Genomic DNA, 25,523 nt, shown 5'->3' with positions numbered 1-25,523 from the left:
AATATAGAATCAACTATGGAAATTCTTTTAACTCTAGCAAAATTTGACCTAATTCATGTAATTTGTTATAATAATTTATTTAATATTATGGTATTGTAAATTCATTACTTTAATGTTATGATAATGTGATTTGAAAGAAAAATGTAATATGTAAGCATTTCTATCAACTATCAATATTATTGGTGTCAATTGAGTTAATCTATTGGGTTTTGGGTCAATACTAACCGGGTGCAGACTAATCGAGTTGAAGATTTTATCAGACTTGAAATATTCAACCATAACCCTTTAAATTTAGCAGGATGTAGGAGTAAATTTATTGTAATAAATAAAATAAGAAATGAAAAAAGGAAAAAAATACTTTCTATTTTATAGAATCGGTATTGCTTGAGCATCATCAAAAGATATTTTGACATAAATGAGACAATTGAAAAAATTGAAACGTACATGGTTGAATATTTTATTTTCAATCATTATGGGATTATTATCCTATCCACATATAGCTAATCCGCTAGACTAATAAAAAATATAAACTTTCGATGTTAGTGTTAGAAAATTTTTAACCTAGTAAAAATCAGATTAACTCGCACGACTAGCATGCAATCTGAATAGGGTTGACTTGAAACTCCATCACCATACCAAATTGGCATAACTCTTAAATATAATGAGTGGCTTTAATCCTAGGAGTATATTACATATAACTAGTTAAAATAAAATTTGGAACTCTTTGTAATCCAACTTTGTCTATAGTGAAGATAAGCATCTTCATGAATTGTCACTACTCTATTCCACTTTTATTCCCAACCAATAAATCGAATGTATAAATACAAATAAAAAATCAGTCCACATATTCCCGACAATAACACCCATTAACCCAAAATCCATCTTTCTCTACCTATATAAGTATATAACTACAACTAAACACACACACCCCTCCATTAATTTATCATACTCACTCAACCATGAACAACCCTATTCCAAAACCTTGTTTCATCATCTTCCTCTCTTTCCTCACTCTCCTCTCCCTCTCTCCAACAACCCACTCCAAAACCATCAAACCAAACGCCCCATGCAATAGAATCGTGCTTTACTACCACGACATCCTCTTCAACGGCACCGACGCCGCCAATGCCACCTCCGTCATGGTCACCAACCGCTCATCCATCAGCAACTTCAACTTCGGCATGATGGTGGTCTTCGACGACCCCATGACGGCCGACGGCCGCCTCCTCTCGCCCGCGGTGGCGCGTGCCCAAGGCTTCTATTTCTACGACAAGAAGGACATCTTTAGTGCATGGTTTGCTTACACCCTTGTCTTCAACTCCACCGACTATAGAGGCACTCTCAACGTCATCGGCTCCGACCCGTTTCTCGAGAAGACGAGGGACTTGTCGGTCGTTGGCGGCACCGGAGATTTCTTCATGGCGCGTGGGATTGTTACGTTTGAGACCGATGAAATTCAAGGGGATTTTTATTTTAGGTTAAAGATGGATATTAAGTTGTATGAGTGTTACAAGAAATAGCTTTTGAGTTTGGCTTTGTCTAGTTTTTCATTATTGTTGGGGTTCCACACTAATGACTAAGAATAAATAAATTGTTGGACATGTACGAGATATATTGATATATTTCTTAGAGGAAATCGGGTTTATAGGCTACTTTGCCTTTAAAATAACGTAAATGTACCCATTTTGTTATCTATTCCATAAATGGGAAAAACGCCACTCTCGTTAGCGTGTTTTAAGTGAAAACGCCACCCGTATTGGCGTTTTACAACGTATGTGTCGTCGTATGGCATGTACGTTGAAAAACGCCGACGTGGTTGGCGTTTGAACGAAAAACGCCAATCCCACTAGCGTGTTTCAAAAAACGCCAATTCGGGTGGCGTTTTTCATGCCTTCCGCCGTGAAAAAAAGACCAAAAATTATCCCAAGGTATACACGCCAATGGGATTGGCGTGTTTCAACCTTTCGTTCAGGCATTTCATCAAACACTTGGAGGGCAAACTTTCGTTCAGACATTTCATCAGTTGGTTCAAAATATTTAACGGTGCTTGAAGACTTCAGTCGACGATGACCCACAACCTCATTTGCCCCGTTGATCACGTAATGTATATATAGACGTCTTCACAATCTGAAAATTGTTTATTTTTATCATTTAACGAATGATAGTAGTATTTCACATCACTATCACTGCCAATTCGTCTTCCAAGTCATTTTTAACAAGTAGGAATAGTAGGTGGGAAATAAAAGTATTAGTATTTGCTAAATTTGGAAAAAATAAAGCGAATTAGAAAAGACGTACGTGTGCCAACACTAGCAACGGGGCTAGCTGAAATGCCGAGCTGCAACACGGCTCGTGGGTCGTGGCAGTCGCTTCTCAGCAACTTCGACACATGGTTCACCTTAATTACATATATTGGCAACCTAGATTGATCTCAATATTAAGTTCAGACCACATATGATTATCTTTCATAATATAACCCTGTCAGCAAAGGAAACTTCGAAACAAAATAGTTGATGTGACTTGTGACCATTTTCTTCATATTAATATTAAATTAAAATGATTTGTTTTGATATTTATCCATATAGAATGATAAAAAATACTATTACTAGTGAAGAATAGATATGAACGAACGGATACGGATCAATATGGTAAATGTATAAAAATCATATAGTAATATCATCATACTAGTAGTATATTTTAATTATAATTAAAATTGAAAAAAATGTTTATGAACTAATTATTTTGGAATAAAAACAATAATTAAGAATAAAAATATCACTTCTTACTAGAGACTCTCTAAGAAAATTACACGTGCAATGCACTGACTTAATAAATTTCCAAAAACTAATTTAAAATTACTTTATCATTATATGAATTTAAAATATAATAAATATATATAATAAGAATTTGTGCACCATAAAAAATATTAATTAGCTAACTTTTGAAAATAAACACACAAATTGATTGGGCATCCAGAACAATTTAAGTATACCAACAATAAACTTGATTTATAAAATACCATGAAATGATAAAAAATTAAAGTATAAATTATAAGTATTTATTATAATTATTGTTTATTTGCTTACTAAATTTTTAATAATGGATTACCAATATTATAATAAATTATGAGAGAGTAATAGAAAATCATTCAATTACGTTAGACGAAGTATAATTTAATTGGTTAGTATGCACTAAGATTTTAGTATTTTCAAAATATATTTATTTTTAATTAATTATATATTAAGTCTTAAAAAAATATTACTCCGTCCTGCAATAGGAGTCCTAGTTAGTTATGACACGAGTTTTAAGAAATGTAAAGAAAAGTGGATAGAATAAGTTAGTGGAATATGTGTCTAACTTATATATATATATATATATATATATATTAGTTATTTAGTTTTATAATAAATATGAGTGAAATAAGTTAGTGGAATGTGAGGCCACTTTCCACCTATGATAAAAGTGAAATAAGACTCTTATTGTAGGATTGACTGAAATGGTAAAATAAGACTCTTATTGTAGGATTGACTGAAATGGTAAAATAAGACTCTTATTATGGGATGAATGGAGTAATACACAACAAATTAATAGCAGTAAGAATAAGATAGTGCACAAAAATATTATTATGGGACGAAAGGAGTAATAAGGGAGTAATACACAACAAATCAATAGAAGTAAGATTAAGATAGTGCAAAACACAAGTATGATTGATTTATTCGTAAAAATCAAATCAACATTTCATTATTCATATAAAATTGAAGTATAGAACAATAGTACAAAATTAGTCAAATTTGATACTATCTTAATAGTCCCTGATCTTTTCGAAAAATACACTAATGATTCATGAAAAAATTTTATAGCCTTTTTGGTCCCTAAAAATGACTTTTTTGGTACCTGTCGGTCTTTTATACCCCTCTACATTTGAAAAATTCCCTAAATACCATGGAGGGCATTTTTGGTATTTGAAAATCACAATTTACATTTCTAGTACTCTCTCTCCACTCTCCCGATTGTCTTCTTCGAATTCGGGCGAACCCTAATCGGCGCCTCTGATTTTGCGCCGCTCTAAACCCGCCGTTACTCTATCACCGTTGCCTTATCATGGCTGATGATTGGGTTGCAATGCCGTAGGCGCAGCCAGAAACCCTAATCGTCCCTGACACTCCACCGGAAGTCCTTGACCGGTGGGAAAGCGAACGAGCGGTCGATTGGTACCACCGATCGGGAAAGCGACCACCGTTTGCTGGCGTTGATGGGTTTGAAACACCTCCATCATCTGAGGTCGTCCGAGAATCTGAATTTCCTCCATCAGTTGGGGTCTTCGACGGATCTGAAACCCAACCACCGTCCCACCCCTTTGCGGACTCCGAAGCTCAACCACCGTCTTCATCAAAGGTGGAGTACACCGAGAATGAGAAAGCTATGTTGTTGATCTTGTTGCCTAACATGAAAGATTTCCTCTAATCTGTGCGTTTTTACTCTGAGGTAAGCCACCCCCTATATAGGGTTTGGAGGCTGTTTGTATGGAATTGATTGAGGAATGTTGCTGCATTGGCTATGTTGGAGGTTCTGACTTTATGTGACGGTTTGGAGGCTCTGATTCTATGTGACTGGTCATTTATGATGAAATTTTCTGAGATATGCATGCTATTATGTGTATACATTGTCTTGGTTGGATGATTATGCTTAGAGCCACCCCTTTATGGTTTGGAGGCTCTGATTGTGTGTGACTTGGCCTCTGTGATGAAAATTTTCTGAGAGATGCATGCTATGCTGTCTATACACTGCCTTGGTTGGATAATTTTGCTCATAGCCACCCCTTTATGATTTGGAGGCTCTGATTTTGTGTCATTTGGCCTCTGTGATGAAAATTCTCTGAGATGTGCATGCTATTATGTGTATACATTGTCTTGGTTGGATGATTATGCTTAGAGCCACCCCTTTATGGTTTGGAGGCTCTGATTGTGTGTGACTTGGCCTCTGTGATGAAAATTTTCTGAGAGATGCATGCTATGCTGTCTATACACTGCCTTGGTTGGATAATTTTGCTTATAGCCACCCCTTTATGGTTTGGAGGCTCTGATTTTGTGTCATTTGGCCTCTGTGATGAAAATTCTCTGAGATATGCATGCTATTATGTGTATACATTGTCTTGGTTGGATGATTATGCTTAGAGCCACCCCTGTATGGTTTGGAGGCTCTGATTTTGTGTCATTTGTCCCTTGTGCTGGTTTTTGAACAAAAAACACACACTTACACCAATTACACTTGCAATTCATACATACTACAGCTTATAATGCAGCCTATATACCCTTAACACCAAAATAAAGGCTACAAAACCAAAAAAGAAGTTTACATCCTAAACACCAACCTAGTTTGATGCTTATACTGTAAACCCCATGACCAATTGCCCTAGCTACTACCCCAACACATTACTTAGATGTCCTATTTCATATGATCCACCCACATCATTATGAGGTAGTAGAAGATACTCCAAGCTGTCCCTAATCAGATTCTCTTCAACCTCAAGTGAGGTAGGCAGCCCCACTGTCCTACTCAACCTATCTTTGTTCAAGTGGGGTATTTTGTAGTTGTTGCCCCCATGGACTTCTAGGATCTTGGTTAAACAGCTTTGCAATGTTAGGAAAACATTGTTCAGAGTTTGTGGTGTGAGTTCCTCAAAAGATCTCCAAACATTTGCCAACAATTCATCTATATTGGTGGCTAGTTTGTCATCTTGCAGAGACTGAATGGCCCTAAAAAAGCCAAGGTCTAGTACATTTGTATCTGGGGAGTTGGCTGGTTGGCTAACTAGATGGAATTTAAAACCATCTGTACTTGCAATAGCCTCAAATTGTAAGTCAGAGGATTTCAAGTGGGGTTTGGCATTATCTTGTTGGATGTATATCTCCTTGTTTGCGTTGGCTGACCACTTTGCCTTGATTGTTGGTATAATCCGAGCATGAATTGTGATTGAATGCTTAGTTGCCTAAGTGATGACATTAATAATGTCTGATAGTAATGTGAAACACATAAATGTACATACCTGATTAAGAAGGCATTCTCTCATGGCTTCTTTGCTAACTGATTGGATAGACTTTGTCTCTAGTGTCCCTCTTGGCCTATTCTTTGACTTCCTTTTGGCTGGCACTTGTTGTGTGAATGGAAATATGCCTATTTTACCATCAAAGATGGGCTGCCCATCACTGCCAAACAGTGGCCTACTGACTGCACACATGAACATCACTTTAGTGATGAATCTTTTTGACTTACAAGACCTGTAAGGCTCATCCTCCTCCGGCAACAGGTAGTATCTGTCTGAAGTCTTTGTCATGTAGAACCATTTCTCATCAATGTGAACAATGTTGTGCATTGCATGATAGAGAAGCTTTCCTTCAGATATGGTTGGCTGAATATGACTAAGACTCCATCTCATTCTTGAAATTTTGTTCACATCAGTGAGTGCAGGCTTGATGGCATTTGTATGTGGTCTGATTTTATTTCCCTTCACCCATCTGCCAGCTGTGGACTTGCTAACTTCCATCTTAATAGCAAGTTTTCTGATGGAGGAACTCTCAAGCATAGACAAGTGTCTAAACTTGTCTTCATCAAGATTTACTTTACCTTTTTCTTAGTATAACCTGATGCTTCGCCTTTCATGACAACAGGTTGGCCTTGTTCAATTTGATGAGCGGCTATCCTCCACAAGCGACTGGCTGTCCTTGGATGCACTCTGGATTTTGTTGCAGCTTCTATGAGTGAACCATGTGGAAGTGCTCCAGCACGGCATTGCTGTTGAAGGAACTGTACAATAAGGTTTTTCTCTTGGCTGCTCAAACTTAGAGAGGCCCTCGGCCCTTGGCCAAACTCTGCCTCTTGTGGAGGCTCTGCCTCTGGAAACTGCATAGGCTCTGGAAACTCCTCTGGCTCTTGAAACTGATCCTCTTCGAACAGCTCCTGCTCCATCTCTTCATCCATCTCTTGTTCCATCTCCATTGCCCAATGTTGAAAATTTTCTGCGGGTAAATTAGCTATAAATAGGTTTGTTTTCTTTTTTGGTAGGTGGAATAGAAGAGTTTGATAGTAATGGTGGAGTGAATGTATTTATAGGTTTAGCATTAGCATTTGTGGTTTCCCTCCATTGTTGTACTGCATTCCCTCCATTGTTGTACTGCATTCCCTCCCTCCAAATTTTTTGGAGCTTGAATTAATGAAATCAAAATTCATCTTGGTTGAATCAAGTGTTGGCCGGATGGCCTTTTTGGGTTTTAAGCTTCATTAATTTTGATTGTTAGTAAATGATTAATCATAATGAACATTACTTTACCTTAAGTTTATTTAATTTAATGAATTTGTCTTACAAGTCAACAATAAACATCTTTTAAATCTAAAAAGTCAAAAGGGACTCACCTTCCACCAACTCACCTCATTTATTACACATTCTACCATCTCACTTTATTTATTACATCAACCAATTCTTCCTTAAAACCCGAGCCATAACTAAAAGTGACTCCAAATGTGGGACGGAGGGAGTATAAAAGACTTCACCATTAAGAACATTAATGGTGAAATATAACAATCAACATTTGGACACCCAAGAATCACATCCTTAGTTGAATTTTTTTCATTACCTCTAATTTGAAACTTTAACTGAATCTAAAATTCATGGTCAGAGGTCAAATATATTTTCGATATTGAAAAAATATACAATGCATTTTCGATATTGGCATATAACTAGGGATGTCAATCGGGCCAACTCGTTCGGGTTCGGGCCAACCCGTTCGGGTTGTCGGGCCATTCGGGTATGGGCTATTCGGGTTATGATTTTTTCGGGTTATAAAAGTTCGACCCTAACCCTAACCCTTCGGGTTTCGGCCTAACCCACCGGGTTATTCGGGCCAATGCGTATTTTTAATTCTTTTAATATTTTTTAAAAAATAATACGTATTTAAATTTTCTTTAATTATATACATATTTTTAATTAATCATTCAACAATGAAATACGTATTTTTAATTTTCGTTAATATTTTTAAAAAAGATTAAGTTATTTAAATTTAAATAACTTATTCATTACATAATTATTTACAAAATATCTATCAATAGTATGTTTATGTTTTTGTATTTAAAACATAAATCAACACTTTGTTTCAAAATTCAAACATAAATCAATTCGTAGAAAATTAAATAAAATTTTCATAACGTTAGAGGTGCATCGTAGATGTAACAAAAATATTTTGAATTGTTAAAGAGTGAATTATCAAGATGCTAGCTAATTGGAGTAATTCTAAGTTTTCTTGAATTATGATTGGTCAAATTTAATTTATTCCAGCTGTAAATAAGTCAAATAATAATTTATCTTTGTTTTAAGAATCATCAAAGTACGCATAATTCAATGACGAAGCGACGTCAAAACACTTTGCACTATTATATTGGAAATATACTAAAAGAAAGCTTTTATATACGAGTATTTATGAATCATGAACCACATAGTGATTTTTTTCGTGATCTTATATAGTCGGTTGACGTATTTGGATTTTGCATGGTTTTAGAGGGTTATCTTGGATGATTTTGATTATATTTCTATATTTTGGTATGTTTACATCTTTGTAGAGAAATGATAGAAAATGGATTAGAAAATGTATACAAAATATGTGGATGTGCAGCAGTCTTGTTTGAGTCAATGTTTCTCGCGATTTTGAAGTCTGATAAACCTCTAATACATATCATTATCTCCGTCTTCGAAAGAGCTTCGCGTGGATATATTGCATGCCTCAATCGGAGCTTTGTAGAGAAAGTTATGACCGTTACAAAAACTGCTCGCTGTGCAGAAGCCTTCAACCCGACGGGCCGACCCGTAACCCGAACGGGTCAGCCCGCCTAACCCGACAACCCGAACGGGTCAGCCCGAATGGCCCGATTTTAAATTCGGGCTGCGAAATTACAACCCTAACCCTGTATTTTTATCGGGTTATTCGGGCCGGCCCGCGGGTTCGGGTTACATTGACATCCCTACATATAACTATACTAATGATAGAAAAATATAAAATATTATATTTAAATTTATTACTAATTAACTATAATAAAAACACAATTTTATTTTAAAATTTTAAAAATATTTTGTAGACAACTATAATAATATAGTAAAATAAAAAATATCATCAATATCATTACAAATATAATAGTGATACTTTTATTATGTAAATCATTAATCTATGAAATAACAATAATTTAAATATATTACAATAAATTTTATTTATAAAATATCAATAAAATATACCTTTAAAATATAAATTAATAGCATTATTTACATAATTACTTTGGAATAAAATCAACCATTATAGATAAAAAAAATGTAAGTTCTTATGAGAGTTTCTCTTGTGGAGTAGGTTTCTTCAATAAATGTGAGCTGTGGCCTGTGGACACATAAACTTTCGCCATCACACGTGATACGAACTGGAAATCGGCCTTTTTATTTACTGCTCTTTAATTTCATAAAAATCAATGCAAGTCAACCTATTTCAACACCATAATAAATAAATTTATTATCAATGTAATATCACAGGCAATATCGTAACAATAGTCAATAAAAAATCAACGAATAATTACTAATTTAGCAAATCCAAATAACCAAAACATATAAATATCTCCGTCTGTGGAGTAATAAATAATTCAACACGAAAGGGCAATATAGTCATTACACTGGCATTTCTTCACCAACTACATATATATTTCTCTCTCTCCGTCTCTCTCTTTACAGTTTGACTTCACGCAGTCGTAACATAAAAATCCCAAAATTTTTAAAAAAATGGGTAACTGCAACACCACCACCGCCACCACCAGCGACGGCGCCAACGCCCCGCCCAACGCCGACGGAGGGAAACAACCCGCAATCAACGTGGTCCCCGCCGACGCGCCTCCGCCTCCGCGGCGCTCCCTTCCGACGGGCACAGGGCGCGTGCTCGGCCGCCCGATGTCCGATGTCCACTCCGTCTACACTTTCGGGCGGGAGCTGGGGCGGGGCCAGTTCGGCGTGACGCACCTCGTGATGCACCGCGCCACGCGCGAGGCCTTCGCGTGCAAGTCAATCGCCACGCGCAAGCTCGTCAGCCCCGACGACGTCGCCGACGTCCGGCGCGAGGTGCAGATCATGCACCACCTCACCGGCCACCGCAACATCGTCGAGCTCAAGGAGTGCTTCGAGGATCGGCACAATGTGCATTTGGTCATGGAATTGTGCGCCGGCGGGGAGCTGTTTGATCGGATTATCGCCAAGGGGCATTACTCCGAGCGCGCCGCGGCCGGGCTCTGCCGCCAGATTGTCACCGTGGTGCACGCCTGCCACTCCATGGGGGTTATGCATAGGGATTTGAAGCCGGAGAATTTTTTGCTGTTGAGCAAGGATGAGGATTCGCCGCTCAAGGCGACTGATTTCGGATTATCTGCGTTTTTCAAGCCAGGTAATGTAGATTAGGGTTTTGATTCAAACTAATTTGTGTTTCTAATAATTTGGAGTAATTTTGGATATGCTGCTGTAGTTTGGATTTGAATTTGAAATTTCGAGGAAGCGAGAGATTATTTTTGTGTATTGAAATTGTTTTCAGTTTTGAGGTGATTAGATTGTTATGTAATATTCAAAATTTGAAACTATTTTGAGAAGACGGAGAGAAGATGAAAATAATTGCATTTCATCCCCTCTTTTTTTGGTTAATTACTGCCAAAAGATATAACAATTGAATAAGGGAACATCATATTTGATCTCTACCCTGCTTTGATTCTTAACAAAGAAGTGATGGTTTTTACTAACAGATTGTATTTGAATTCAGGAGATTCGTTCAAAGATCTAGTCGGTAGTGCATACTATGTGGCTCCTGAAGTACTGCGTCGAAACTACGGTGCTGAAGCTGATATTTGGAGTGCTGGAGTGATACTGTATATCTTACTCAGTGGTGTTCCACCATTCTGGGGAGGTGACTAATGAAGGAGAAACCCCTATCTTGAATGGGAAGGGAGTAACTTAGTTCTGGCATTGTTATATGTTTCAATAAAAAATAGGTTTCGTAAACTTATCCTGCTATGTCTCAAAGTAGAGGGTGTAATTTGGGAATATGCTTTGACTAGTGGGGTGTTTAACATATCCATTTGTGATCGATCCTTTTTGATGTATTAATGCCCGTGTATGTTTTTTTGTTTTCAGAGAATGAGCAGGGAATATTTGATTCTATTTTGCGTGGGCACCTTGACTTTGTTTCGGATCCATGGCCATCAATATCGAGTAGTGCGAAAGACCTTGTGAAGAAGATGCTTATGGCTGACCCTAAAGCCCGGCTAACTGCAATTGAAGTCTTAAGTAAGTAAAGTCTTCAGGCATTTGAAATTCAGAAGTGATAATAGATAGTATGACATTGGTGGCATGATGCAATGCAATATGACTTAGTTTTCTGCAAGAGTTTATTTTTGCAACTAATGACTCATAAGAATGAAGCATATGTGATCTTGATAAGTATGTTGGAATATCAATCAAGTAACTTGCAAAATGAAGCCAACCCATCCAATAGCCAGATGAGCTCTTGTAATGATGTTAATGCACTTGGTTTGCAAAAGGAATTTCTTGATATCTGTCCAACTAAGACGGAGGGTTGACTCTAATCTTAGGTTAACATCTGACTTTAGGTTTAAAGTATTGTCGTTAAGAAAGTAATAGTAATTTGTCACGAGACGAGATATACAGTCACATTATTCAACTTTTCCTTTTTGTTTTCGTCTTCTTTTGCACGAGAGCTTTACTATGGATTGGTTGCTCATATTACCACGCCTTCGTGCGAAATCTATATTTGTATGTTGTAGCTCAATTATGCATACAACATAATATTTGTGAGCTTGCACTTTTCCTATTTTTAGTACTATCTGATTTTATTATTTCTATTTATTTGTTTTGCCTTCTTATTTTGAGGGTCAATTGTGGTTTGGCACTCATAAAACAAACTCCAACTTTTGTGAATGCAGATCATCCGTGGATGAGAGAAGATGGGGATGCACCTGATAAGCCTCTGGATATTGCTGTTTTGACTAGAATGAAGCAGTTCCGTGCAATGAACAAACTCAAGAAGTTAGCTCTTAAGGTCAAAACATCCACTACTTGTTTCAATTAAACTATGTGAAGATACGGACAAGAACTCTATTCTAACTATCTCTGGCTTTCCAGGTGATTGCAGAAAATCTTTCTGAAGAAGAAATCATGGGCTTGAAGGAAATGTTCAAATCCATGGATACAGACAACAGTGGAACAATTACATTTGAAGAACTCAAAGCTGGTCTACCTAAGCTGGGCACGAAGCTTTCCGAGTCTGAAGTGAGGCAGTATATGGAAGCGGTATTATCTCTTATTCCCTTTGATGTTTCGACTCATTGCTTTTAGTTTCAGTTAATACTGCTATTGTGCTGTATTAACTATTATGGCTGCTAAATCTGATCCACCTTCCATGCTTGCTTACGTTGACAGTGTGTATTCTTTCTCCCACTATTTATTTTTCATTGGATTGTACTTTCCAGGCTGATGTTGATGGAAATGGGACAATTGATTACATTGAGTTTATAACAGCTACTATGCACATGAACCGAATGGAGAGAGAAGACCTTCTGTACAAAGCCTTTGAATATTTTGACAAGGATAAGAGCGGGTAGAGCTCGGTATCACTGCACTCTATGTATTTTTTTTAATCTTGTGCTTATTTAATGATTGCCTTTGATATCAGGTACATAACCGTGGAAGAATTGGAGCAAGCCTTGAAGCAATACAACATGGGTGATGCTAAAACAATAAAGGAAATCCTTGCAGAAGTAGACACTGATAATGTAAAACTTTGTTTGCTTATATCTCCGGTGAAATATACATAGTCTCCAATTACACTGTGAATAACGTGTTACTTCCCGTCCCAGGATGGGAAAATCAACTATGATGAGTTTGTGGCAATGATGAAGAAAGGCAACCCAGACATTGTAGGAACGAGAAGGAGAAAATAGAGTCAGCATATGATCTAGATGAGCTTTGTTCGAGTTAGTTTCATTTCAAGCAGAGGCTGGTTCAGCTGTTGATTCGTTTCAACTTAAATACGGTGTAGTTCATGGCCTTTCTCGTGTGTGATCTTAGATCTTGATAATCTGTTCGAGGTTGAAGTGCAGTCATGGAGGCTGCACCTGCAGTTGAGGTACGTGATATGCTGGTGAAGGAAAATTTATTACTCACATATGTTTTATGCTGTTTAAATTTAAAGAGAACTTTTGTGCTATAATCAGAAAGGACTAAACTTTTTGGGAAAATGATTCCAATCATCAACCGACTTTTTTATATAATGTGTTGTATTCTGGAGCAGAGTTGAAGAATATTTTGAATTTTTTTGTTGGATTATATACTTGAATTTAGACTTCTCCAGATATTTATTGAACAAAGCAGTGAAATGTTGTTTATTTATTTTATATCATATGATTCTTATTAACATAGAATGAGGGTATCATTTCTTCTCTTTACCTGCAAAGTTTGTAAACTATTCAACAGTAGAAATAAGAAATTTATCTGACGAAGTATCAAGTTGAGTACTACATACTCCTGGTGAAATGTTGTTAGTACTCTTGGTAAGGTGTTAAAATTACCGATATGTAAACTCATAAAAAAAAAGTATCTAAGAAAGGTGAATTGGTAAAGGGGTACTTAATTATTAAATGAAAAATAATACTAATAAATGTAAGCGAAAAAAGAAAAAAAATGAATATGCAAGGGGCATTGTCATATTATGACATATTGATATAAATCATTTAATTATTACATTGCGGAAATTCTCTAATGAGATCGCGTTGTTTAATTAAAAAGATCTAATACGTCATCAATATGATCTTCTATTAATCCTCCTATTATCACAATAATCCTATTTATGGATTTTTGGTCTTTATTTGTCTGGTCTCAACAAAATATGTAGCATGTCCAATTTCCGCTGCAATATGATCATTGCACAAATAATTCATTATGCATATATTATAAAAGAACTATATTGTGCGCATATTAGTCTAGTAGTAATAAGGTTAATGGCCTAGACTTTTTCTGAATTCATTACAAATAACCTTCAAAGTTCAAATTTATCTATTATCAATAAAAAAAAGTACGAAGTGTTGGAATCGTAGTCTGGTCAATGCAATTTGACGGATAGTTCAAGTGACGGAATATTTAATTTTGAAAAATTAAATAATTTATAATCGATCTACGCTCCGAGTAGATGATTGTAGTATATTCACTTTCTCTAAACCGAGTGAGTGAGAAATAATATATTAAAGTATGTCACGATATATGGAGATATTTAATTAATTAATTAATTTTGGACACGTAGATAAAACAATGTGGCAATTGAGCATACGGAGAAAGCTACGTAGAATGCATGCACATTGATCGGGTTGTCCAAATACATCTCTGGAATGAACAACTACGTGAGAGGTGTATAAGCACATCCGTCCAGGTTCATGCTCCATGATTGAGCTTGTAACGTTTGTAACCGCCGACCATTACAAATTAGCCATAATGACAGAGTTGACTCCTATCCTCCACAAGGCCTAGGATTTACGCACACAAGGCTTTCACACACTCAAGAAGATCACACACACTCACACTTTGAGTATTGAAGATGATAACCTTGGAGAGAAACTGGAAAACTCTTTATTGATAAAACTACTCTAACTACATACACGGTTATGAGCTATTTAAAGCTCTACAAACAAGTAGCAACTGCTACTAACTAACTACAACAAGGATCAAGAAAACAAGAAGAATAACCGCTACACCTCGGCTAACTAACTGCTTCTTCCTTCTCGGCTCAGACCGAACTGGTTGCTTCTTCCTTCTCGGCTCAATACCGTACTCCCTTCTCGGCTCAAGACCGAACTCTCTTCTCGGCTCATTCCAGCTCAAAGCCGAGCTTCCTTACCGAGCTTCCTTACCGAGCTCCCTTCTAGCCGAGCTTACCGAACTCCTTTCTAGCCGAGCTTACCGAACTCCTTTCTAGCCGAGCTTACCGACTTCTGCCTTCTTCTTCCAACTGAAATGAGCACTCCATTATTACAATTCTCCACCTGAGGGCTCATCTCAGTTCTTGCACAAACATTGATCAACTTCTTGCAATGATCAAACTTGTCTCTACCTAGAGACTTTGTTAGCATGTCAGCCGGATTGTGCAAGGTGTTAATCTTAATCACCTTCACTCTCCCCTTTTCGATCTCATCTCGAATAAAATGCAACTTTATGTCTATGTGCTTGCTCCTTTCATGAAAACCCGGATGTTTAGCCAAGCACATAGCTGAGCTGCTGTCACAATGAATCACCATTGTCTTTTGGTCAAAACCAAAGTCAGAAATCACTCCCTGAATCCAAAAGCTCTCCTGTACAGCTGCAGTGAGAGCTATATACTCTGATTCTGTTGTTGAGAGAGCAACAACACTTTGCAACCCTGATTTCCAGCTGATTACAGTTCCAAACATGGTGAAAAGATAACCTGTTTGGGACTTCCTGTTGTCCAGGTTTGCAGCATAGTCTGCATCACAATAGCCCTGCACAACCTCCTCAGATTCACCTTCCCAGCCATTGAACACAATCCCCCAGTCCTTAGTTGACTTCATGTACCTCAATATCCACTTAAGAGCATTCCAATGCTCCTTCCCCGGGTCTGCCATGTATCTGCTAGTCACTGAGATAGCATGAGCAAGATCTGGTCTTGTACAAATCATAGTATACATAACACTTCCAACCACACTAGCATAAGGGATAGCCTCCATCTCATCAGCCTCTTGCTTAGTTTTAGGGGCCTGCTCCTTTGAAAGCTTAAAACTCTGGGACAGAGGAGTTGATGCAGCTTTTGCATTTTCCATTTTGAATCTCTGCAAAACTTTCTCAATATAGTCAGTTTGCAGCATCCACAGCTTCTTGCAGCCTCTATCTCTCTGAATATGTATGCCTAGGATCTTCCTTGACTCTCCTAGATCCTTCATTTCAAAGCTTGACTTCAGATCTTGTTTAACTTTCTGAATTTCTGTCATAGAAGGCCCTGCAAGTAGCATATCATCCACATAGAGTAATAGGTAGGCAATGGGAGTCTTGCCTGCCTTCTTGATGTAAATGCAATCATCATATTCTGACTTGGAGAAGCCAATCTTCTTCATCTGTGCATCAAACTTCTTATTCCACTGTCTAGGACTTTGCTTAAGTCCATAAAGACTTTTCTGTAACAGGCACACCTTGTCTTCTTCTCCAATCTTCACATAGCCCTCTGGCTGTTCCATGAAGATAGTTTCCTCTAGATCTCCATTTAGGAAGGCTGTCTTCACATCAAGTTGTTGTAGCTCCCAGTCAAGCTGATTCACCACAGCCAATAGGATCCTAATTGAAGTGTGCTTCACAACAGGTGCAAACACTTCATTGAAATCGATTCCCTCCTGCTGTGTAAAGCCTCTAGCCACCAGCCTTGCCTTGAACCTGACTCTATCCTTATCAGTGGTCTCAATCTTTCTTTTAAACAACCACTTACAGCTTACCAGCCTCCTTTCCTTACCATCTGTACTCAGCTTGGATTTGTCCACCAAAATCCATGTTTTGTTCTTGAGTAAAGACTCTATTTCCTCATTCATGGCTTCAATCCATCTTTCTCTATCTTTACTCTGCATAGCTTCTTTATATGTGAGTGGATCTGCGCCATCAATACTTTCAGCTGCACACAGAGCATAATACACAACATCAGAGAACTTTGTTGGTGGCCTTGTTTCTCTTCTAACTCTGTCCCTTGCAAGCTGATAGTCTCTGATAGAGTCTGATATAGACTCACCAGCCTGGTTGCCCTGAGTTGGAGCCTCTTCTTTATCTGAATCAGACTCACTCCCTGAGTCAATAACTCCACCTGCTCCTAGGCCAACCCCCACAGGCTCCACCTTGAAGAAATCACCCTCATCTTCACTGGAGTCCAGCTTATCTTTCAGGTATGGCATCTGATCCTCCAAGAACACCACATCCCTACTCACCAAGACCTTCTGCTTACCGGGCTCAATACACCAGAGCCTATACCCCTTAACACCCCTCTGATACCCCAACATAATACATTTCAGAGCCCTAGCTTCAAGCTTGCTTTGCCTAGCATGAGCATAGGCCACACACCCAAACACCTTGTACTTTGAGTAGTCACTATGAGCTCCATACCACATGTAATCAGGAGTTTCAGATTTCAGGGCAGTAGATGGGCATTTATTGATGAGATAGGCTGCTGTATACACAGCCTCACCCCAGAATCTGCTGCTCAAACCAGAACCAAGAAGTAGGCACCTCACCCTCTCTAGGATTGTCCTATTCATCCTCTCCACAACACCATTTTGCTGAGGATTACCAGGAACAGTCCTATGCCTCTTCATACCCTTCTCTTTACAAAACAGATCAAACTCAGCAGACAAGAACTCTAGGCCATTGTCTGTTCTTAAGCATTTAACACTTCTACCCTTCTCTAGCTCAACCTCCTTACACCATATCTTGAACTTTGTGAGTGTTTCAGATTTTTCTTTAAGAATATATACCCACAACTTCCTTGTATAGTCATCAATGATAGCTAGATAATACTTTCCTCCACCAATTGAACACACCGGTGAAGGCCCCCAAAGATCACTATGTATGTAGTCTAAAGGGGCTGTAGAAGAGTGAATACCTGTAGGATAGGGTGCCTTCTTAGCCTTTCCAAGTATACACTGCTCACAGGGGTTCATCTTGTTGAAATCTCCAGAGATCAGACCCTTCTTGATGAGTTCTTTCAAGCTTCCTTCAGCTGGGTGGCCCAATCTCTTGTGCCATAGCATTATGGAATCATCTGACACTGCATTGCTTTCTCCATCAACAGCCTTAGCCTTCAGATAATAGAGAATATGCTCTCTGTCAGCCTCCATCATCACTGCATCTCCAGATTTAACAAACAATTTTCCTTGACTCATCAATATGGTGAACCCTTTCTGCTCCAGCATTCCTAATGAGATGAGATTCCTCTTCACTTCTGGAATATACCTCACCCCAGTTAGGATCTTTATAGAGCCATCTTGTAGGCTTAGCTTTACCTTCCCTATTCCTCTGATCTGACAAATGAGATTATTACCCAGCACCACAGTGCCGGCTGCTTCTTGAAGGTCATGAAACCAGCTCCTATTTGGGCACATATGGAAGCTGCACCCTGAGTCCATAATCCACCTATGACTGACCCCACTGTCACTAATATTCATGAGTTGAGCCGGGGGATCAGCACTCTCCACACAATCAGATTGGTTGTGTCCCTCAGAGGCTATCTTTCTCTTCCATGCATGACAATCTTTCTTCAAATGTCCAGGTTTCTTGCACCAATAGCAAGCTCTGGTTTCCTTCTGAGCATCAGAACTTGAGGGTTTAGAGCCCTCAAACTTCTTCTTGAAGTTCTGCTTCTTGAACTTCTTCACATTCAAGGCCTCTGCAGCTTGAACATTGGAGCTTGCAGAGCCTCTGTTGGCTGTCTTCTGGAGTTCTTTGGCCATCAAGGCTGAATAGACTTCTGCATAGGTGATAGGTTTATCTCTTCCATAGATAATTGCATCACTTAGCTGGTCATACGAGCTAGGCAAGGCATTCAATGTGAGAATGGCCTTATCCTCATCTGAAATCTTGACATCAACAGATCCCAGGTCATCAATGATCTTGTTGAACTCCTCTAGCTGCTCAATGATGGACCTATCTCCAGAAAAACTATAGGCATACAGCCTCTTCTTGAGATACAGCCGGTTAGCCAAGGATTTGGCCAAGTAAACTTCATCTAACTTGTCCAAGATCTCCACCGCAGTCTTGGCTTCTTGAACTTCCCTCAAGACCTTATCTCCAAGGCACAGAATCACTGCAGAATGTGCCTTGAGCTGCATCTCCTCCATCTTTGCCTGAGCTTTATCATCAAGCACTGGAGCCTTTCCTTTCTCCTCTGGTTTTGCAAGAACTGCGGCCAAGCCTTGTTGAATCAAAACCGCCTTCATCTTCATCTTCCACAGGCTATAATCATTCTTGCCTGTGAACTTTTCTGCATCAAGCCTTGCTGCCATCTCTGAAACCGTTTGATCCTCTGCAAATCAGCTTCAATATCCCTTTCCCACAGACGGCGCCACTTGTTGGGATTTACGCACACAAGGCTTTCACACACTCAAGAAGATCACACACACTCACACTTTGAGTATTGAAGATGATAACCTTGGAGAGAAACTGGAAAACTCTTTATTGATAAAACTACTCTAACTACATACACGGTTATGAGCTATTTAAGGCTCTACAAACAAGTAGCAACTGCTACTAACTAACTACAACAAGGATCAAGAAAACAAGAAGAATAACCGCTACACCTCGGCTAACTAACTGCTTCTTCCTTCTCGGCTCAGACCGAACTGGTTGCTTCTTCCTTCTCGGCTCAATACCGTACTCCCTTCTCGGCTCAAGACCGAACTCTCTTCTCGGCTCATTCCAGCTCAAAGCCGAGCTTCCTTACCGAGCTTCCTTACCGAGCTCCCTTCTAGCCGAGCTTACCGAACTCCTTTCTAGCCGAGCTTACCGAACTCCTTTCTAGCCGAGCTTACCGACTTCTGCCTTCTTCTTCCAACTGAAATGAGCACTCCATTATTACAATAGGCATGTATACTCTTGCATTCCTCACATCATTCACAAGCATACAAAGCATAAGCTCTCTCCCTCTCTTGCATTGTTTTTCTGTCGAAACTCTGCCCTCTCCTCCATCCAGTTCGCCGGGGTTCTGCTGATAGCGGTGCTGCTTCATCAGAGACGTAGCCGTTTTATCTTTGGGGACGACACGCCAATCCGAGAGCACTACCGAGGCGTATCTCGTATTGTGGAAATAGACCTCATCGACTCGGCTATTTCCTATTTTACGGTTTATTGTTTCGAATTTTTCTTTGTAATTTCAATATTTCAGTTTATTTTCTTTATTCTTTCTTTTGGGTTGTATTACGCCCGGCTAGTGTTTTATATCTTGTAATCCAGAAAACCAACAATCGCAAGACGGGATATTACTTGCCGTTAAAGAAGGAGTTGGACTTTAAACTAAACCTAAAACTTTCAAAACTAATACCTTAGCGTGGAGATGGATCACGTCGCCACATTCTCCGACTCCAACACTGTCGTGTCCACGACATTATCCTTGATTACATAAGCACCATGAGTGCTTACTAACGCGTTTGGGTCGACTGGTGCATCCACCTTGGATGACATCGATGGTTCCACTTTTAGTGGTTCCATTGGATCCTTTATAGGATCGAGTGTTGAGGCCTTCGGGTTCAACACGGGTGTTGGAACCTTTGGGGCCAACACCCAAAGTGACGGTTCCACTGTTAGTGGTTCCGCGGGATCCTTCAATGGATCGCGTGTTGAAGCTTTTAGGATCAACACGAGTGTTGGGGCCTTCGAGGCCAACACACAAACTGACGATTCCACTATTAGTGGTTTCGTGAGATCTTCCAATGGATCAAGGCTTTTGTGGTCAACACATGTGTTGGAGGCTTATGGGCCAACACTAGAACTTGTGGTTCCACGTTTAGTGGGTCCATAAAATCCTCTAATGGATTGAGTGTTGGGACCGTCGGGTCCAACACGAGAGTTGATGCCTTTGGAGTCAACATGACTGACTCCAATGTGGGGGAGAGACCTCGTGAATGGTCAATGGTCGGAAAGTCCCCCGGGACATCTCCCATTGTCCTAATGGACAGTGTCCTTGGGTGTGTCCCATTGGTCACAAGGGACGTCACCCATTCGTTGGGAGACATGTGGGGACATTTGACTCCCGTCCGTGCCTTAGAAAATAGTAGGAGACATTTCGCATCCGCACGTGCTTTGGAAAATGTCGGGAGACATTTGACACCCCTCGTGCCTTGAAAGATACGGGAGACATTTGACACCCGTCCAGATGGAGGGAGACAAGTGACTCCAAGAATGAAGCCACCAACTAAGAAGTTTACTAGAGCCAACTTCATCAAACGTGTCGAAGGCAACATAGCCTTTGTGATCACTGAAGAAGTCAACCACGTCGAGAACAAATGTGGTTGGTATATCGACACGGGTGCTACTGCCCACGTGTGTGCCGATAGAAGTAAGTTCTACACTTACAAGATTGTTGAGGGGAGGAAGCTCAACATGGGGAACCAAGCCTCGTCCGAAGTTGTCGGCGTTGGAGATGTGGTACTCAAGATGACGTCCGACGTGACAATCACTCTAAAGGAAGTGTTGCATGTCCTGGATATTCGCAAGAACATAGTTTTAGGATCAATACTTGTAAATAAGGGTTTTAAACTTGTATTTGAGTCTGATAAGTTCTTTGTGTATAAGTTTGGAAAGCCCATCGAAAAAGGTTATGTAATCGGAGGTTTTTTTAAAGTAGGTGTATCAACTATTCGCCGTGTTGAAAAGCCGTTGACTAATAATGAAAGTGCTACTACTTCCTCCTATTTGACCGAGTGTTCAAATTTGTGGCATTATAGGTTAGGACATGTGATTCTCAACGCTATTAAATGATTAGTAAATCTAGATATACTAAAGGCGAATGAAGTCAATACCCAAAACAAATGTGAGATTTGTCTTGAGGCGAAAATGACTAAGTTACCGTTTCATTCTATTGTGCGGAAAACAAAACCCCTTGAATTAATTCACACTGATGTATGTGATTTAAAGCTCGTGCAAACTAGAGGTGGTAAAAAGTACTTTATCACTTTTATAGATGATTGCACAAGATATTGCTACCTTTATCTTTTAAGAAGTAAAGATGAAGCAATTGAAGCGTTCAAAAAGTATAAGAACGAAGTTGAGAATCAATTTGATTGTAAAATCAAAATGATTCGAAGTGATAGAGGAGGCGAATATGTAGCCCCGTTTGAGGAGTTATGCAACAAAAGCGGTATAATTCATCAAACAACTGCTCTGTATTCACCACAATCTAATGGTGTTGCAAAACGCAAGAATCGAACTCTAAAAGAGATGATGAATGCGCTGCTACTCAGTTTAGGATTACCCCATAACATGTGGGGGGAAGCTGTCCTAACAGTCAATTATATCCTAAACAAGATCTCACTCAAAGAAAAAGACACCACTCCTTATGAGTTGTGAAAAGAAGGAAGTCATCCTACAAATACCTCAAAATGTGGGGTGTTTGGCAAAGGTAATGGTTCCCCCGCCCAAAGAAGTCATAATTGGCCCTAAAACAGTTGATTGTATCTTCATTGGATATGCACTTAATAGTAGTGCATATTGATTTGTTGTCCATAAGTATGAAATATCGACTATGATAGTGCGAATTACAATCGAGTCAAGGAATGTCGTATTTCTTGAGAAATAATATATTAAAGTATGTCACGATATATGAAGATATTTAATTAATTAATTAATTAATTAATTTTGGACACGTAGATAAAACAATGTGGCAATTGAGCATACAGAGCAAGCTTCGTAGAATGCATGCACATTGATTGGGTTGTCCAGATACATCTCTAGAATGAACAACTACGTGAGAAGTGTCTAGGTACATCCGTCCAGGTTCATGCTCCATGATTGAGCTTGTAACATTAGTAACCGCCGACCGTTCCAAATTAGCCATAATGACAGAGTTGACTCCTATCCTCCACATGGCCTATAAATAGGCATGCATACTCTTGCATTCTTCACATCATTCACAAGCATACAAAGCATAAGCTCTCTCCCTCTCTTGCATTGTTTTTCTGTCGAAGCTCTGCTCTCTCCTCCATCCAGTTCGCCGGGGCTCTGCTGATAGCGGTGCTGCTTCATCAGAGACGTAGCCGTTTTATCTTTGGGGACGACACGTTAATCCGAGAGTACTACCGGGGCGTATCTCGTTTTGCGGAAAGAGGCCTCATCGACTCAACTATTTCCTATTTTACGGTTTATTATTTCGAATTCTTCTTTGTAATTTCATTTCAGTTTATTTTCTTTATTCCTTCTTTTGGGTTGTATTACGTCCGACTAGTATTTTATCTTTTGTAATCCAGAAACCAACACGAAGTATATTAATCAACATAGTATTATAATTCACGGAGTGGTATAATTCCAACTTCAATTTCTCACACCAAGTGTTGTGTAAGAATGACTCTCACGTAGTCATAATGATTTGAAATTCAGGGTTGAATCTCTGAATATAGTTTATTTTTAAAGTTTTAATAACTAGACGGGTTGTTTTGGACGCCACTCTTGATTAAAAGTGTTGAGGCCATCTGTATCCTGTCTCTTAATCGTCTCAATACCGTCTCATCTCCTCACTATTCATGGGCCCCACTGTACTTTTCACCCTATCTATTAACTAAGAGACAGCACATGCATCCCTCCATCTCTTAACCATCTCATCCCTTAACTATTCATCATTCAATTTTATTTTTATTTTTATTTCCAACAAATTCAATTAATAAAAACACACTTCATTTAATAAAATAAAATTACAATTTAAAATCCTAAAAAATAAAAAAAATACATAATTAAAATCCTAAAAAAATAATAAAAATACATAATTTAAAATACTCTAAATTAAATTATAAAAATTACTCCGCTGGCGAATCATCCCCCGAAGGTGGTGGCGGTGCCCTCAAGTTAGGTGGAGGCGGAATACCAATTTGTCTTGCCATATACTCAATTCCGACAAGATGAGCTTCATATTGGGGAGGCGTCATGCCGGAAGTGTCAGCCATCGTGGCGAGCAGGTACATGGACATTAGGGTGTTTGAGCCCTAGCCCGCCTGGCTTGATTCGCCTTGGCCCCTCCCCCTCCCTCTAGCCGCCTTCGCCGCCTTGGTCCCTTGCGGCCGACGTCGTGAACCGGAGGAGCCCCCTGCATCGGTGGCAGTGCCCTCAACCTCTTGTGAGGCGTTGCCTGACCCGCCCTCACTAGACAAGTATTTGGCCACCCGCCGTGCGGTTCGTGCGTTTCGAGCTCGAGCTCGAGCCCGTGCTGGACTGGACACCGCCAGCCCACCTTTCAACGTCTTTGATCGACTCCCAAACTTCGACATGTTTGAATTCTTTATTGTTGTCGTCTTTAAAGACTCGCAAAACCGCTCTCAGAATGTCGGCTCCACTGGCTCCGCTTTGGTAATTCGTCGCTTCAGTCTTGTAGATCCCGAAAATTTTTTGATATCTCTGTCGCATCGGTCAAAATGACTGCGGAGCATCTTCAAGTTGCGGCGGCAGGCCCCCTTTGGCTTATTCTCGTTGTAAGCGTCGGTGACCTTTTCCCAAAAACAATTGCGGGTTTGTTGATTCCCGACGATGGGATCGTACGAGACGCTGACTCAAGCGTTGAATAGAGTCATCGTCTACTCGTGGCTGTATGGATGACGACCTAGATCTTCCTCCTCCTCTTCCTCCTCGGCGTCGAATGCGCGACCCCCGGAGCTTCCACCTCCTCGTCCTCCTCCGTCTCCTCCTCTTGTAGCTCCTATCGGAAGGTTTTTCGGAGTGGGTTCATCCGAAAAATTCTCCCTAATTTGGGATAGTCCTTGCGTTTGCCCATACCTCGGGGCGGAAGGACGACATTATGCATCTACATCAAAATATGGTGTTTGGTACGCCACCGGCGTCGACGAGCCTTTGGTGCCCGGCGTCGACGAGCCGGAACCGGTACCACGCAAAACATTGTACATGCCCCCCAGCCGCCAAACACGTTCAAGTCGAAGCCGCCGGAGTTTCCGTCACCAGACATTTTTATAGAAATTGGAGAGGAAAGAGAGATTATTTGAGAAGAATAAGAGATGTGTGTTTGTGTGTAGAATGAGAATGAAAGATGAGTATTTATAGAATAAAAAAAAGAAAAAGAAAAATAAATTTATTGCGTCAGCATGACGACGCCCACTCGCGGGCCGGGGAGTGGGCGTCACGCCTAGTGCCAGCGCTCGCCAGCTCTCCCTCCACGGTGAGCTCCGGGACGAGACTGGGACGAGATGGAGGCTTGCATCGTTGTCTCAATGCGGTCTCGTCTCGGAGAGACGAGATCGAGCCCATATCGAGTCGCGATGCAGATGCTCTCAAAAGTTTTGTATTAGTCTCGATTGCAACATTATTAGAAGCGATGCTATACTATTTCCATTGTTTTTTTTTGTTAACCTTTAGATATTTTATTCCGCAGCAATTTAAATAACCATGAAAATGATAAGTACACACATCAAATTAAATAAATAAGTTGATGTCTACGTCTCTATTTGACTAGCCTTACATCGAAAAAAATAAGGTGAAATCATACTGGGAATTATCTTTAAAAACATGTATTGCGATAGTCTGACCTTCAAAAAATAACAACATAAGTCGACCTATTATTAATTTTAGGGGGGTGCATTCAGATTTCGGTTCGGTTTTTCGCCCAAACCGAACCGAACTCGAAAAACCGAATTTAGGCTAAAATCAAAACCGAACCGAAACCAAAAACCGAAAAACAGAAAACCGAACTTGAAAAACCGAA

General features: G+C 39.5%; 3 protein-coding genes across 3 annotated transcripts; 2 read left to right on the top strand and 1 right to left on the bottom strand.

Moving 5' to 3' along the window:
• Positions 1–952: 952 nt before the first annotated feature.
• Positions 953–1,551, top strand: LOC121771258 (dirigent protein 5-like). The gene has a single exon (XM_042168039.1). The coding sequence runs from the start codon at positions 960–962 to the stop codon at positions 1,518–1,520; it is 561 nt and encodes a 186-aa protein (XP_042023973.1). The 5' UTR covers positions 953–959; the 3' UTR covers positions 1,521–1,551.
• Positions 1,552–5,419: 3,868 nt separating this feature from the next.
• On the bottom strand, positions 5,420–6,996 carry LOC121770254. The gene is made up of 4 exons (XM_042167019.1): positions 6,620–6,996; positions 6,274–6,560; positions 6,047–6,228; positions 5,420–5,989 (listed from the first exon to the last, which is right to left on the bottom strand). The coding sequence occupies exons 1-4, from the start codon at positions 6,994–6,996 to the stop codon at positions 5,420–5,422; spliced, it is 1,416 nt and encodes a 471-aa protein (XP_042022953.1).
• Positions 6,997–9,745: 2,749 nt separating this feature from the next.
• Positions 9,746–13,497, top strand: LOC121771090 (calcium-dependent protein kinase 1-like). The gene is made up of 8 exons (XM_042167881.1): positions 9,746–10,457; positions 10,824–10,967; positions 11,195–11,347; positions 12,004–12,119; positions 12,203–12,370; positions 12,550–12,677; positions 12,753–12,852; positions 12,937–13,497. The coding sequence occupies exons 1-8, from the start codon at positions 9,806–9,808 to the stop codon at positions 13,018–13,020; spliced, it is 1,545 nt and encodes a 514-aa protein (XP_042023815.1). The 5' UTR covers positions 9,746–9,805; the 3' UTR covers positions 13,021–13,497.
• Positions 13,498–25,523: the final 12,026 nt, after the last annotated feature.

The sequence above is a fragment of the Salvia splendens genome, chromosome 16 (assembly GCF_004379255.2).
Source record: "Salvia splendens isolate huo1 chromosome 16, SspV2, whole genome shotgun sequence".
NCBI classification, from domain to species: Eukaryota; Viridiplantae; Streptophyta; class Magnoliopsida; order Lamiales; family Lamiaceae; genus Salvia; species Salvia splendens.
Note: the sequence above shows the minus strand (reverse complement) of the source record. Positions and strands in the feature narration are given on the sequence as shown.